The sequence below is a fragment of the Microplitis demolitor genome, chromosome 2 (genome assembly GCF_026212275.2).
Source record: "Microplitis demolitor isolate Queensland-Clemson2020A chromosome 2, iyMicDemo2.1a, whole genome shotgun sequence".
Lineage (NCBI taxonomy): Eukaryota > Metazoa > Arthropoda > Insecta > Hymenoptera > Braconidae > Microplitis > Microplitis demolitor.
Genome location: NC_068546.1, coordinates 22,091,334 through 22,108,615, shown reverse-complemented (window position 1 = coordinate 22,108,615; position 17,282 = coordinate 22,091,334). Strand labels below are relative to the sequence as shown.

The following is a 17,282-nucleotide window of genomic DNA, read 5'->3' as shown; positions in this document are numbered from 1 at the left end:
GTTATTCTAATAAATTTATTTAGTCTTATCTCTATTTGCAAATCTTTCTTCATACTAATCAGTAAACTTACAAATCTATTTATTGAACTCTTTTTTTTCTGCTTGTATTCTATTAAAAGATTTTATATTTTAATTACGATAAATATATAAACTTTATTATTAGACACATATTTTTTAATTTATAATAATTTGAAATCAAATCGAAACCAACGGAGCCCTGGTTTGAAAAAAATCATTCAAAACAATTAGAAATGATTCAAAATTCAATTTGAATACATACATTCATCATTGAGTAAATTTTCTTTGATCAGATTAAGCTCCTCCTTTCTCTGTGGTGTAAAAACAATTTTCCATCATAACTGTAGCGAAAGTTTAAATTCCTGCGTTGACTAGAAAGAAGAAAGTTAATTTTTTCTTTTATCAGAAAACGAGTGAATGTATGATTAGATACAGATCCCGATGACGCAGATTTCTGATGACAGAATTAAATCACGTAGATCCGGAAGACAGTTTTTTCAAGGATTCAAATCTCGTCAGTTTTATTTTGATGCGGGGGATCGATTTATGTTTCAGCAAATTTATAGCCCTCCTTAAAAAAACGGTAGATTTTTATAGCTGCATGTGTCAGGCTTATAATTAACTATAGCACTTTCTCATAGAACTTATTCTCATAAAACCTCTATGAGAATTTATGAGAATCTATTGGATTCTCTACGATTTTTTAAACAGAGCGCTATAGATTAATAATCATATATTTTATCGTGAAGCAAACGGCCCAACTGTCCATTTTGACTCATTTTTTGAGCTCGTATTTTTTTTTTAAAGTATATATAAATAATTGAACCTCTGATCCCATACCCAGTCAATTTAATTGAATTCAAATTAAAATTTTGAATTTTTAAACCAAATAAAATTCACTTTTCATTAGATCAAATTCAAATGTCAATGACAGGACGAATCTCAGGACCGAAGACGTCACACTTAACTTTGTATTGAAAAAAAAATTAATTCTGGGATTCAAATCCACAGCTGGCTAATGATCAAGTCCAAAAAATTTAAGTGTACGGCCAGAATTTATGACCCTGAAGTTAGCTGACGTCCAATAATTTTTTGATTTTTTTTTAAGCAATAAATTATAAAGAAAAAAAAATTTTGAAAAAATTGCGCCTGTAGTTTTTTAAATTTTCTACATGTGCATATTTTCAGTTTTTGTTTTATTGTGATTTATTTATGTAAAAAAACATTTGAAAATTACTAATTGTCTGCTAACTTCAGGATCATCCAGAATTTGAATTTACCGCTCAATTTCCAACCAGTGACATCTGTAAGTGACTCGTCACAACACTACAGTTCTTAATAATTATGACAAAAAAAATAAAAAAAAAATTGGCTGTTCGAGTCTGCTCCCTTCGACCCTCGAGTAAAATCATAATCAGACAAGAATTCTGTATACTAAAATATATGTATACTTAAATATACGTTGCCGTTTACAAAACGTCGAAAGCTTGCCCTGATTGCTTGTTTGTGATGATCAACTTGTGTGTGTATGATAAAAAAAAAAAATGGGTGAGATTGTCTCATAATTTTCATCCAACAATATCATCAACGTCTCCATTATTAATTTTATTATTGTGTTATCGCAATCATGATCATAATTATCAGTAGCATCTGTAAAATTAGCAAATACTGACATAGACACTTAGACAGCGTATACAAAATATAACACTGAGATAACTTTCTCAGCTGGTATAATGTTACAAGAATATTTTACAAGCTATCAAGAGACTGTCGAAAATTTTTACCCGATGACGGCTAATATTCGTCACAAACATTATTAAATAATTATTACTTGTCAAGCCTTAATTGCTTTAGTTGCAATCAACTTGGAGTTCATTATTTTTCATACAGGTAACAAAAAATAATAATAATAATAACTTGGAGCAAATGATCTAAGTTTAGTTTTCCAACCACAGGTTTCGTTAAATAAAAACTTAATTAATTATTCAAAATGTATATAATATATATATACTTAATAGATTTTTTCATATTTTTAAATGATGAATTTTAAAAAAATCTAGTGGAAAAACTAAACCTAGATCATAAGTGTACTTTGATGTTGATATATGTATGTATATGTATATATATATGAATTTATTATAAGATGGTGTCCTCGATTAGAGGTTTTCACAGAAATAGCAATGAATGAGACGAGCAAAGAATATATTCTGCAGTGGTCAGGCCATGCCGCGAGCATCACGGAGAGATTTAGTGGTTTATTAGCTAAACAAGCACTTGTGGATGTTACTTTAATTTGTCAAGAGCAAAAATTACGTGTACATAAATTAGTACTGGCTTCATGTAGTTTTTATTTTGAGGTATGTATAAATTTATATCATTTACTTTTACATTCTAGATTGATTTCTTTAGAAATCGGACTTGCCATGAGTCTCATGATGGAATCATCAAAATTTTTGTCATCATTTTTATCATTTACCTGGTAGTCAAATAATACCATGGACTCAAACGTTTATATGTATATATATATATGACGGAGTAAAAAAGTCTGGCATTCATTTGCATTTAAATGTCAATTTCTTAAGAAAAATTGTGTTCTGATTATTTTTAAAACCGGAAATGATATGATTCTGGAGTTAGCCGACGGCTAACAATTTTTTTTTAAATTGTCATTTAAATTTAAATAATTAAAGATCATTTTTTGCTAAAAAAGAAAGAGATCTTTGGTAGAACTTTAAATTTATGACAAAAATTGTATTGACTTTTTTGTACAATAATTAGCTGATGAATTATGAAATTACTCTTTTATAATAAATGTATTTGGTTATCTATTGTATAAATTTCTGTTAAATGATAAGTTAAATAATTATTGAAATGTTATTTAATTATGTAATAGATTATAGCTATTGATAATTTGTTTATTTAGGAAATGCTGGAGCAAGATTTAGGTCAAGAGCCAATAATATTGTTGAAAGACTTGGACTTTGATATTCTTAAAGCGATGGTTGAATTTATGTATTGTGGGGAAACTACAATAGCTCATTGCCACTTAAAACCATTGTTAGAAGCTGCACATGTTTTTAAAGTAAGTAATAATTAATAAATTATGTTTATTACGATATTTATACCGTCAACTGGGTAATAGTATCTTTTTGTTATTGTGTAATTTAATCAAGCAAATTGATCTTTTAAATCATAGTAAAAATTGGAATAGAACTTAATTAAAATGACAAATTTATTAATTTTTTACAAACTTACAATTTAGTAATTACACAAAATTAGACTTGTAAAAAAATCGAAAATGAGTCTATAGGGAGTTTTTTTGTCTAGCAGAGTGATCCGGATTTTATTTAAATCCGTATTCATTTCGATTCTAAGTTTTAATATTAAAATAAATTCCCCTTTATCTTTTTTTTACATTTTCTATAATTAGATCTAGATGACAAGTCATCAATAAATTAAAAAAAAAAAATACTATTTATTTTTGCAGGTAAAAGATCTCGAGTCAATAGTCAAGTGCATGATGTCAACAAAAAGTTATATCGATGATACCGATAAGTCATCAAAATCAGACAAAGATTTAAATGACACTATTAGCCCAATTCGTAATTGCGTTCAAGTTAAATTAAGCGGCAGAGAATCGACAGAAAAGTCATCAACTGAATCATCCGACAATAAGATTTCAAAGTCCGATCAACTAGAAAAACAAACACCAGTAGAATTAGGACATGCAACCCTAGATAATAATGAACACGAAGCTGAAATATTTTACGACATGATTGAAAGTACAAACGAATTAGCCACCCGATCAAATGAAAATCAGTCGAAAAATATTTTACAACGTAACGTTAGTAATTTTAAAAATTTTAGCCCACGAAATAATGGAACGAATGGTGACAATCAGACACAATTAGCGAATAATAAAATTTTAAGTGATTTATCAATTAATACCGATAAAGAACACAATGAAAAAACTCGTTCGTATAAAAACAATAATTTAGAAAGTAATTTAGATTTATCAGACCTTCCTAGTAAAGTTGGCGAGTGTTCAAAAGTTTATACGTGCAAAAAACGAAAATTAACGGATTGTAGAAAAACTGCGTTACTGAGTACATCTGATTTATTGACGAAATCGCAGCCAACTGATTGTATAGATTTATCAGATGATTTATCCTGTGATACAACACCTATTACCCTGCCGTCCTTAGCTTTAGATATGAACGTAACAGACAAAGTTTGGAGTTTAAATACCGATAACATTCATTATATAATAGGTAATACACTAAATCAAACTAATGCACTGATAAGAGATCGACAGAGAATCATTTACGAAGAAATAGACGGGGAGAGATCGATTATTCCCAATCACAAAAGCATACGTCAGATAAAAGAATTATTTTCTGTTGACAATGATAACATTTCTATGGGACGAACTCCAATATTGAGACGAAGTGTTCGTCTTAATCAACTAGAAACTGATGATTCTGTTAATAATAATCATAGTAATAATAACAATAATAATAATAATAATAATGAGGAAACTCAAAAGATTAAGGACAAACATAACGAATTTAAGAGCTTGAGTAAATCATTAACTAAAAGTAAACGTAAAAAAGAATTATCAAGCAACGGAAGCGTTCCCGATGAAAATACTGTGTCGAAAAAAAGTGTAAATAATCCGCGGTCTCGAAATAATAAACTTACGTCTAAGAGTGCTGGTAGTTCTCGTCGTTTATCGAAAATAAAAGACGAAAAGTCACGGAGTAAATTTAAGAAAACTGTTAAGATGACGAAGATGGAGTCTTTGGATGCTGATGGATATTCTCCAGTTAAATTAAATACTATTGCGACGGTAGAACGTGCGTTGTGGGGTGACATGTCTGATGTCATGGAAAATCATGAGAATGCGACGATGATACCTGAGTATTCGATGAGCAAAGAGATACCTTTTGCTGTGGGTTTGTTGCCACTTCATGCGGCGTTGGAGAGGATGCAGGCAATGCCGGATTATCAGCCACGGAAAACGAGATCATCTTTTGCTACACCTATGAAACATGATGCTAATTGTCTTAAACGCAAAGCTGCTGGTGCTGTTGGTGGAACTGCTGCTATTAGTAATAATTCCACTACTACTACTACTACTACTACTCCTACTACTGTTACTACTATTACTACTACTAATGATGATGAAACTATTAGTAACAAAAAACAATGTAGCCTTGAACAAATTGTTGATAATACGTCTAGTACTTTTTGCCATATAAAAATTCAAACGTCTTCCCAATGTTCTCAAAGTTGCGACAATTCCACGACGGATCATCTGGTTACAATCGAATCAAATTTTGATAAACGATGACAGCATTCTAATATTCGTAAAATAAAATTATTTATACTATATAAACATAAATATATATTTTATTTTTTTAAACATTAAAAATGTTTGTAAAGATGTATTATAAAAAGCAAAATATGAAAAAGTGAGGGGAAAAAGATAAAAATTTTTGTTCAGTTACTTATATTTTTGTAACTATATTAAGATATTTAAAATATACATACTTTTTTTTTTTGTAAATTTAAATGTTTTAAATTTTTTAATTTGTTAAATATAGAATCACGGTTATGAAAATTTTCTATTTATTTTTTTTTACTTTTAAAAATTGATTACTTTAATGACAGATAGCGACATTTATTAGAAATGCTGCACAATGGAAAAAATATTTGTGATTAAAATTTCAAAAAAGGGAAATTTAAAATAATGTCTAGCTTTAATAATTAAATTTGATAAATTGTTAACTATTAAGCAATTTGTGTAAAGTAAAACATATATATTATATATATTAATTATGCTCAAGTATTGCGACGATTGTTTTATTATAAATAAATTGTTATTCGTTAAAGATTTCAATAATATTAATAATAATAATAATAATAATAATAATAATAATAATAATAATAATAAGCTATTTTTTAGCTATGTAATGTTTTAAGATATACTAATTTTTACATAATTATTCTGATATAAAAGATATAAAAAAAAAAATATTAAATTTTATTAATAATTATGTGATATTTATGGGGCATATTTTTAAATTGTTTGGAATTTTGTCATCTTTAACTCTGGAAAGTGATCTTGTTTTTTTTTTTGTGAATTTTTCCTCAATTTATTCTAAATATTTTTTTTTAAAACTATTTATAATGTCTGAGAAAAAACAATTTTGATTTTATTTTTTAATTACACGGAAACAATTTGCGGATTAAGCGGAAGTGGCTCTAAATAATTAACCACTCTGTTGTCTAAAAAAAAGTATTTGGAATATTTATAAAAGAGTGTGGAATGTTGACAATTTAACAGTTTTTCAAAATGAAATTATAAATCAATATTTTTTTTGTAAAAATATAACTGTCTCTTTTATGGATTTTAAATCTAGTCTCATCCTGAGGAGTTTAATCTTTTTATTGTTTCGAATTTTAGTGACTCAAAATACTTAAAATATCTTATTATTCTCTTCAAAAAAGCAATAATTAAAAAAAAAAAACACAATAAAAATTATCACTAATAAGGTAAAAATAACAAAACTCTCATAAATATTTTTTCTTTTTTATTATCTTAATTATTAATCATCGACTAAACGCCAGAAAGTTCAAAAAAAAAATCCTTTTTCTTATAAAAGATTTTGAATTACATATATTTGATAAATATTTATTGTAAAATTACAAGTTAACAATAATAAAAGTTTAAAAAAAAAGTAGATTTCCATTACTAACAAATTCAATTTTATTTATATAAATTTCCTTTTAATCTAAAAAATAATTGACGTATAATTTTATCATCCTGTAGTTGGCAGACAATTAATAATCTTCGAATTTTTTTTCCAACAATTTAATTAAAAAAAAAAAAAGAACTAAAAATATGCACATGCAGAAAATTAAAAAAACTAGAAGTGCAATTTTTTGAAATTTTTATTTTTCAAATTTATTGTTGGCTTTCACTTTTTTATATTCAATGGCATTCAATTACTAAGTAACACACTTTGCTTTGTGACATCTATAAGATGTCAAGTTTGACACCTTTTGATTTATCGATGACACCAAAATGTTGACAAAATAATTAGAAAATTGTCATCAAAAAAATATCTACTTAAAAAAATTGACACAAGTGACAGCAAAAAGTAAATTACAAATAATTGTCAAAAGTCATAAATGATTTTTCAATTAAAATAATTTTTTTGGTACAGAAAAAAGAAGACAAATTCCATATGACCTCTAGGACCAAAATAAAATAATTTTTCTTGTCCTTTTGACATTTTTGACAGCTTAAAGTTGCCTGCGCTACTTGGGATTTTAGACTGGATTCAAATTTTCGCGGTAAATTTAAAGGCAACACCTGCACAGTGAAGAGATTATCCCGGTAGCGTAATCTTTAGGTGAGTTTAAAAAATACAAAAGACAAATATTTTGTTGTTGGTATAGTATAGTTTGTTTAGTACATCGGTATTTAGTAGGATGTCTATTGCAGTTTACAACCCAAGTCAGTTCTCAGCGGAATAAGTTGGTAGTTTATCTGAATACAGTGGTGGCGTCAAAATGTCGTGTGGTGTGAATTGACACTACTGTCACACAAACAAACATAATCCAACATCACATCACAGCACACAATTACACACGATACAGTAGAAAACGGAGCGTGTACAGTTCCGTCATATTCCCGGTTTGAAAGCAAGGTTGCTACTAGTTGTTGCGACGCAGGAAGGTGCAGTGAATGGTGTGTGTTTAGTTGCGAGCCATAATAATATATTTAAGTTAAATATCAAACCAGCAGATTTACCGGCCATGGAGAAACGAATAGAGCTTGAAAAACGAGGAAGAAATCCCGCTGATGTAAGATTTTTTAAATTATTTATTATTATTATTATTACTACTGTCGATATTATTATTATTTTTATCATCACCATCATCATCATAATCATCATTATAATTATTATTATTATTATTATTTTATTTATTATTAATTTTCTAATCTCATATTAATTTAGTGTCCAATTAAAAATCAATCATGTGAATTGTGTAGGTGCGTGTTAATCCACGGCTTTCTTTTTCTGTTTTACTACGGGTATCAGTTCAGATAAAATACACAAGTAAAACTACTCGTTTATTTTTTTAGGTCCAACAAATGTAATACCGATAGTTGTTATAATATAAATAAATATGTAAATACGGATGGATGGAGATGTATATATATTAATTAATAATGTATATAAATTAAATTGTCGAGGTGTACTTGTTACGTTATGTGAATTTAATGGGCGCGAAAGAACCGCGTGGCTTTGTAAATCTTACTATTAGAGGCCGACACGATGAGAGTGAATTAGCTGGTGCAGGATACCAACAGCAAAATGTATAGTGTAATATTAACGAAAGCATAAGCAAGCATGGCGCGGTTACCTTTTAATATTGACGATTATATTAAATCGATCGAATTTCAATACTATTTTTTTTCAATCTATTCTCCAGATATCCACGAGAAATTTTTATTTTTTCCGGTATTTCGGAGCTTTTACCTGAGGACGGAATGGTAACCGTGATGTGGAAATTTACACCAGGTGTTCTGGTGCTTGACGACTCTATTACATGCCTACCCGACGCCGTTTTTGAACTACACATTTTTTATATCATCGTTCATCTTTTTTTGTATTTTCATACTTTATTTGTTTATTGATATTTTATTATTATTTTTAATTAATAATTATGCTGCCACGCGTCTGTTTGTCGAGCTCCAAAATGTTACTTCATTACCGTTCGATAAAAGAATTTGAATTTTAGTATTAGTAAATCGAATGTTGATTAATATTTTAACGGAAATTTATTTTAAGGTAAGAGATCCAGTACCTGATTAGGTCTCCTATCTTATTTATTAAATTTTACTAGGTATAGATGAATAATTACTTGGAGTAATCAGGTACTAGTTCCCTATTCGAGTACTAGTCTTCTGATCAAGTACTAATCGAGTACTAGTTTTCTGATCAAATATTAGTTCCCTGATGGGGTACTAGGTCTTTTACCTTAAATTAAGAAAAAAAGAACTAGTAGATCTAGTCTTTGATCAGGGAACTGATATCTGATCAGAGATTAGTACCTGATTAGGGAACTAGTACCCGAGTAGGGATCTAGTACTTGATCAGAGAACTAGTACTTGGTCTTCTACCTTAGATTTATTTTTTTATTTCTATGAAAAGATATTAATTTTTTTTATAAGATTGTAAAAGTAAAATTAAAAGATTGTAAAAATATTGGAGCATGTTAACGAAATATTTAATTAGTTGTCCATAGTCATGAATTTATGCATTTATTTTTGAAGTACGATAAATATAATTATGAAAGGGATAAAAGTATGAGAATACAAGATTATTTTACAAAAATAGTAATTGCTAAAATAATTAAGGGAGTTTCAATAGTACAATAGTGTACTGAAAAATTCATGGCCTTATGACGCCTAGCAGCTAATTACTCGTTTACTCTCTCCCTTTCTCTTCCTTTTTTCTTTTCTGTTTTAGCCTTTTTTTTTGACGTTACATACTTTCTCGTGACATAGTCCTAATGCGATCAAAACTAGGTCACTAAAAAAAATACCTGAGATCCCATAAGAAATAATAGAAATTTAAGTGATATATTTTTTTAAACTCGATATTTTGGGGTAGAAGTAATTTGTTCGAAAAATTTATCCGTTCATTCACTGTAATTTCGTATCAAGTTTGATTTTAAATAAAATATATGTATGAATGTATGATGCATCAATATGGAGTAACACATGTTCATAATAAATTCAATAATTTACTGATTGAACTAAGGATTTATGAACGATATCTTATCATTTTAATAAAATTATTATTTTTATACAGACATTGTGATTTTAACTTTTAAAAAAAATTTCTAGTAAATTTTGACAGCTACAGAATTTAAAACTAAAAAAAAAAAATCATAGATTTGTTTTTAAAAACTGTAGAAAAAATTTTGACTACAGAATTTTGAAACCAAAAAAAATGTATACATTTGTTTTGAAAAATTTTTAAATAAATTTTGACGGCTACGAAATTTTAAAATTCCAAAAAAGAAAAAAATTCATATATTTGTTTTTAAAAATTGAAAATAAAAATTTTGAAGGCTACAGAATTTAAAAACTCAGAAGAAAAAAATAATAATAATATATTTATTGTAAAAAATTTGTAATGAAGAAAATGAATTTGATGTAAAGACAAATCCGGAAGAAATCTTCAGTAGACTAAAAAATGTATTATGTAAATCAATTAGAAGCGTGTGGTGAATATTACGAGTGTTGTGAGCAGTCGTCTAAATGTAAGAAGCTTGCGCGTGTGAATAATCGCGGCGATTGTTATGCCGCATTACATTCACAACCAGCCGACATATTGGTGTTTACAAACTTTACTCAAATACACAAATGCTAACACTAAAAGAAATGAAAAAAAAATATTTAAAAAATGATGTTGTTTGTGCTCCAGTTTGTTTTGCTCCAAATAATGAATTTTACATATTTATAATTGCAATATATTTTAAAAATATATATCATAACATTTTATTTAAATTAAGTGACAAATGTTATGACGGAATCTCAATCTCCACATTGGACGAGTCCATTTTGTTACCAAGTGCCGAGTCTACCTACTGGCACACTCGAAATATTTATTCAAAGTATCATTCAAATATCATTTTATTTAATAATTTATAAGCAATCATAATCAATGTAAATTCTTTTTTTTATTCGCTCAGAAGTAAACAAAATAAAATATTTTAAACAACAAAATTTCCGTGTGAATGACCCAGTGACGTGTGAAATAAATAAACGCGCGGGTTAAACATTTTTAAAAAGCGCCATTATTATTGCAATCGTCTTGAACCAATCATTCTTTTTTAGTCTATATAAATATATATGTTATTATATTATTATTATATATATGTTTTATCATTAAAATATCCAAGATACTATACATATAAATAAATGTATATGTAGATATATATGTAAGCGTAATAATAATAAACAAAAAATAAATGCGAATTATTTGTACAAGAATGTGATTTGAATTCGCTGATGTCAAGGTCTATGATTGAACTAAAAATAAACTTATGATTTGTATTATGTAATGTGAGGATTAAGTTGCTAGTCTGTATAATAAAATAGATTAAATCGAAAATCTGCATTGCGCACTTATAGATTCAAATAATTAGACAAAATAAATAGTTATTGTTTAGGGTATCGGTCTTTTATATCAATACAATCATGCACATTGTAAAAAATTTGCGGTGTGAATGTGGATTAAATCTGGAGTAATTGCGGAGTGGATGACTGAATTTATTGAATCTCTTTGGAGTAAAATTTACTCCGAAGAAATGTTTAACTTAATATCGAAACTCCGGTACGGAGTAAAATTCACTTCTAAGAGGAGTTTACTTTCCGAAACTCTGGAACTCGGAGTAAATTCGAATTTAAATAAAATCTGTGATCACTCCGCATCCACTTACGTTTTTTTACAGAGTAGATCATGTATTAGTTTTTTAAATTTTTATGATGACAATAATTTATGTCAATGATTTAGCGGGTATGCCGAAAAAATATGATTATTGTGTAATTTAAGATCACATGTGAGATCTTTGTAATGTTAGATTATTTAGGTACTTTGTACTAGACGTTTCGATGACTTCCTTATTCTTCAATTACGAAAATATATTTTTTAAATCAACGATTGAAAATTTAGCTCGCTATTAAATGGGGACGTTAAGATGATTATAAAATGTAATTCATGATAATAATAAATTATCTCCTTACTTAACACTAGTAGCTAAATTATCAAAGTAACATTCGTTGCTTTAAATTTAATGAATTGTTAACATCAATTATCTGAATTTTTTCTCGCACTTCAAACTATGGCTTTTTTTGCTGTCGGCACTAAAAAATTTTGATTCAAAGTTTTAATATTAAAATAAACTCCGCTTAGGAGTAAATTTCATTCCGAAGGAATTAAATAAATAAACAGTCATCCGCTTTGCATTTATTCCGGATTTACTCTGCATTCACTTCACTAATTTTTTACAGTAGATCAATAAATCATTTAATATTCATTCAAATTCTAATATTTACTAAAATTGTACATCAATTAATGTTTTTTTAAAATAGATAATTATTGATATGATTTTATTTATTTTTTTCTTTTGTATTTTTACAGATTACAGAATTTGTACTTGACAATTGTCGGAGCACAAATATTGTAGGACTAACAGATGAATTTGTGGCATTAAAGTCTCTAAGTTTAATTAATGTAGGACTAACAAGTCTCAAAGGTTTCCCTGTATTACCAAATCTCCGAAAGGTATATTATTTATTATAATTAATATTAAAAATATCAATTATATATTGAACACATATTGTCTTTTTTTTTCTGTACCAAAGAATATAAATGTCATCAACTAATGATGTAATTATTTTTTGTTTACGACAGTTGGAATTGAGCGATAATCGAATCTCAGGAGGTTTGAATTTTTTGCTGTCAAGTCCTAAGCTAACTCACCTTAATCTTAGTGGAAATAAAATCAAAGATCTTGAGACATTACAGCCATTAGTGAGTATCGAATGTTTTGTTTAATTAAATCAGTCATATTAATTTTTTTTTTTTTCTAATCAAAATGTTGTATTTTTACAGAAAGAATTCCAAAACCTTAAAAGTTTAGATTTATTCAATAATGAAGCAACAGATATGGATAATTATAGAGAGAAAGTATTTGGACTTATTCCTAGTTTAAGATATCTTGATGGGTAAGTATTTAAATATATATAAGTATATACATATTGGACTGGGTTTGGAAAACCGTAAATTTTTTTTTAAGTTTTGAATTTTATCTCATTAGCGAATCAGTGGTTTGAAAAATCAATAGATATTTCTGTTGAAAATTGAACGCTCTACAAAAAAGGTCTCTTATCATTTTTCGATAGATTTAATTTTTCAAAAGTTATCCAGTCAAAAGTGAATTTAGAGTACATTTTTGTATTATTTGACTTTTCCGGCGAAACTATCAGACATATCACAAAATGTTATCAGACCTTTTTTTTGGATCATTTAATTTCCCACAACTTTTCTCTTACAAAGTTTTGAAAATTCTTGAAAACTTTTTAGTTACTTGCATTTAAAAGTAATTAAAATCGGCCGGAATACGATTTCTTGGAAAAAATTTTTTGAGTCGAATAAATATATAAGATACTTAAAAAAATAAATATATATGAGTTAATTAATTGACTTTTTTAAATTATAGTTACGATATGGATGATTGTGAAATTGAAGATAGTGAAGGTAATGAGGAAGGAAGTGAAGATGAAGAAGTAAATGGAAATGATGATGGGGATGATGATGCCAATGAAGATGACAGTGAAGGCGATAGTGATGATCGGTCTGATGATGATGATAAAGACCTCAATGAAGACGAAGTCTGCTTAGATATTGTACGTAATAGTTATTTTAAATCTTTAAGATATCTAAAGTATAATTATAATTATAATTATTTTATCATCATTGCAGAATGATAGTGATGAGGAAGAATATGGAGAGGAAGAAGAAGAAGACGATGATGATGAAGAAGATGATGTTGATGAATATCAAGATCGTCAAGATGCAGAAGACGGTGCTGTTGAAGGTTTGACATTTAAAAAATTTTCTAAAAAACTTTATCTTTTTTTAAATTAATTATTGAAAATCTGAATAAATATGAAATGATCCTAAATATGAATTTTTGTTGTTTAGAATCATCACCAGCCCGAGGCAAGAAAAGAAAACACGAAGATGGAAATGAGCCTGGGAATTAAAACCTAGACTTAAGGATTTGCTAATAAGTAATGTTGAATGAGTGTAAAATTCGTATATAAATTAATTAATTAATAATTGCGCCGCCAAGTGAGACTAGCTGGGAATCAAACTTTATTGACCGACCAATGACAAACTACAGTTAGTGATATTAATTACAAAAATCATTGACTGAAAGAAAAAAAAATTAATAATTAAAATAAAATAACTGTCTGTGGAGTAATAAAAAAAAAATAAATAAAATGAATGAAATACATAAGGATGAAGGACGTAATTGCAAGTAAAATTGCAAAAACTAAAATAAAAAAAAAAGTAATTGATAATATTATTGACAATGGAATGAAATGTAAGAATGAATTGTTTAAGGATAAATAGGGGCTGCATTCTAGCTCGACCCAACACGTTTTAGTTACACTAACGATATTTTATATAGAGTATATAGATAGAGAATTAGAAATGTTGTCATTACATTTAATAGTAATGTGGAAGTTTGAATGATATGACGCAGAGTTATGATGATATGATTATAATATAGACGGGATTTAAACTCTCGAAGGAGCGTATTGTCTGTTAGCTCCAGTCGACCAAAGGCTGGTCATGCTGGAATGCAGCCGTCGTTAATCAGTAAATAAGATTACATAAGTTACATTTTAAATACATTATTATTTCAACGTGAAATAAGTATAAAAAAAAATAATTAAATAAACGAGGAATCAATTTTTGTACAGGTTTAAAAAAAAAAGAAAAAAAAATAACTAAAAAAAATTAGATATCAATACAATAAAAAAAATCGCATGAAACTATATTTTTTTGGGACAGAAATAATACCAATTAATGGGTGTAATGTATTTAAAATCATAAACAATATTTTAATTAATGTTAAATTAATATTTAAATAATAATATTTTTTAATTATATTTTATAAAAATAATCATTTTCATGCACTCAATGTCCTTTCAAATGAGCAGCCATCTCACTTGTACGGTCGTTGTCATAGTGGTTTTATTATTTTTAAATTTAATTATTTAATAACAAAATCATGTCAGCTATTATGTGAATTTAATTGTTAACTTATATTGAACACTAAAGGCTCAATCTATCGTTGTTGTTTTATCTTTTTGTTTTATATTAAATGAAAAGTGATCTCTAGACCACTTATGTGCGCCTACCAAAGCGACAATGAAATTATTTTATTATTATTAATATAATATTTTTTTTTTTATTGATTAATATTTTGGAAAAAAAAAAAGAAATTTATGTAAATTCATTCTTGATAATTTTATTTACTAAAATATGAAATCATTTCGTTGAATCGAGTATTGATAATTCAAGTGAGTGAATGCTCTTCCTTAAGATCATTAATTTTTAATTTTTACGGAAATAATTTGTGTATTTTTTTTTTTTTTTATTATTTTGTATTTTATTTGAAAGTTAGAAATATATTAAAATTGACTGACAATAAAAGTTTGTTATTTTTAACAGCGAAAATGTAAGTATTTATGTACAATTTTTTGGTTTAACAAAAAAATTCTACCTTAAGGTTGTACTGATATTTATATCATATATTTCTATAAAAATATTCCAGTTGACATTTATTATTTTAATTATATAATTTATGAAAGCATCCATTTGTTAAAAATCTTAGTTCCCTGATGTTAAATTTAAATTTTGAAAATTTAAAATGAGTTATCATCTGTTATCAAGTTGTTTATAACTGAGTAAAATATGTGACAATCAATACGATCTTTTACGGCTTTATGGTCTGGTAGGATTTCAAATTTTTTTAAAACAAAAAGATAATTTTATTTAATTTCTGTCCCAAAAATTTTTATTGCGCTGATTCTCTGCTTTGTGAATGAAGTGTGAGAAAAAAAATAAAATTTATAGTTATTGTTTTATATAGACTAAAAAATCATGAATTTACGGATGAATAGTTTAATAAATTTATGAAGCAATCGGCGCAAAATAAAATTATATGAGACAGATGACTTATTTCACTAGTAAAGACTGCGACTAATTGACGGTATTGACTAAAAAAAAAAAAAAAAAAAAAAAAAAAATATAAAATAAATAAATAATGATAAAACCAATGAAATAACTGACTACTCGACTGTAAGAATGAATGAACGATAAGACAAAGTGTGAGAATGTAGGAGAGAATTGATTTTATAAAATAAATGAAAATATAAAAAAAAAAATTAATAAAAAATGATAAAAATAATTATGGTAGACACAAGAATCTAGTGCACTGTAAAAAACTTTGGTGTAAAAATGGCTCCCGAAATTTACACGGCTGTGTAGTGTGAAATAATGGTGTAAATTATCCATTCGTGTAATCAACTTTTTTTACATTACTCCGCGTTAATCGTTATAATTTTAATTAATGAACAACAACCCGTGTAAAAAAAAGTCGTTCAAAAAATGTCTATGACGTTTATAAATTCAAAAAATTAAAAAACGAGCGGGAAATCCTACACCAGTTTAAAATTGTTCATTTAATAATTTTTTAAAAATTCTATCAGTGTTAAGAATTATCTTAATTTCGAAAGTTCACTGTCAGGAACATTTTTTAGATATTTTTCAAACGAATTTTTTTTTACACAAGAAATGATATTGAAATTTTTTAACTTATTAATCAATAATTATATTAATTTTATTTAGATATTAAATTTTGAACATTAAAATATTTTTCTTAATGGAAATTTATTATAAATTACACATTTATACGCTCGACAGTGTAAATTTTAAATTCACACCGTCGAAATTTTACACGATATTTGGTGTAACTTCCACACCAAAATTTTTAAACTACACTCAGTCCAAAAATTTTTTACAGTGTACGTTCTTGCTGCCAGATTGGTTATGGCCTTATCCAATTTTTCCGAGACTTTGAAAAGCAAATTTATATTAGGTATCATTAATAATTGAAGTGTACAGTTTCGAAATCTGTAAACCTCAGATTGATTACAGCTTGTGCGGGGATCAAAACATGAGAGAATAATTATTAAAATTATTTGATAATTCCGCACACTGTAATATTAAATATATACAACCGTAATTTTTTTTTCTACATTTCTCGATCTCTTTCTCTATATAACAGTTTATTTATTTCATTAGCCGATTGATTATTATATGATACAGTTTTTGTCTCTTTAAATTATAAAGTATAATAATTTGTTTTGTTAATGTAAATTTTTACCGTAAACATGAAAGAACTAGTTTTTTTCCGAGCGATCCTCATCAAAAAAAGGAAAAAAAAAAAAAAAACAAAAAAAAATATTTAGAAAAAATAATTTATTAATAAAACCATTTACAAATCTACATATTGATATTTTTATTGATCTGCTGTCTTTGTAAGTTGATCTTTACATGTAGAACATGTTTAAAAAGTAATTAATTTAAAGCCTT

At 26.9% G+C, this 17,282-nt stretch overlaps 2 protein-coding genes across 4 annotated transcripts; both read left to right on the top strand.

Moving 5' to 3' along the window:
• Positions 1 to 1,398: 1,398 nt before the first annotated feature.
• LOC103579698 (probable serine/threonine-protein kinase DDB_G0282963) lies at positions 1,399 to 5,852 on the top strand. Of its 3 annotated transcripts, none has more exons than XM_053743065.1 (4): positions 1,399 to 1,908; positions 2,181 to 2,375; positions 2,942 to 3,100; positions 3,506 to 5,852. In XM_053743065.1, exons 2-4 carry the CDS (start codon positions 2,199 to 2,201, stop codon positions 5,369 to 5,371), a joined length of 2,202 nt encoding a protein of 733 aa, XP_053599040.1. In that variant the 5' UTR covers positions 1,399 to 1,908; positions 2,181 to 2,198; the 3' UTR covers positions 5,372 to 5,852. The 3 variants fall into 3 exon arrangements, with proteins under 3 accessions (XP_053599040.1, XP_008559411.1, XP_008559410.1); XM_008561189.2 differs by having other exon boundaries at positions 2,191 to 2,375; positions 3,506 to 5,851; XM_008561188.2 differs by having other exon boundaries at positions 2,162 to 2,375; positions 3,506 to 5,851.
• Positions 5,853 to 7,613: 1,761 nt separating this feature from the next.
• Positions 7,614 to 16,932, top strand: LOC103579697 (acidic leucine-rich nuclear phosphoprotein 32 family member A). Its single transcript, XM_008561186.3, has 7 exons — positions 7,614 to 7,893; positions 12,249 to 12,392; positions 12,522 to 12,641; positions 12,723 to 12,835; positions 13,330 to 13,516; positions 13,593 to 13,707; positions 13,815 to 16,932. The coding sequence occupies exons 1-7, from the start codon at positions 7,846 to 7,848 to the stop codon at positions 13,874 to 13,876; spliced, it is 789 nt and encodes a 262-aa protein (XP_008559408.1). The 5' UTR covers positions 7,614 to 7,845; the 3' UTR covers positions 13,877 to 16,932.
• Positions 16,933 to 17,282: the final 350 nt, after the last annotated feature.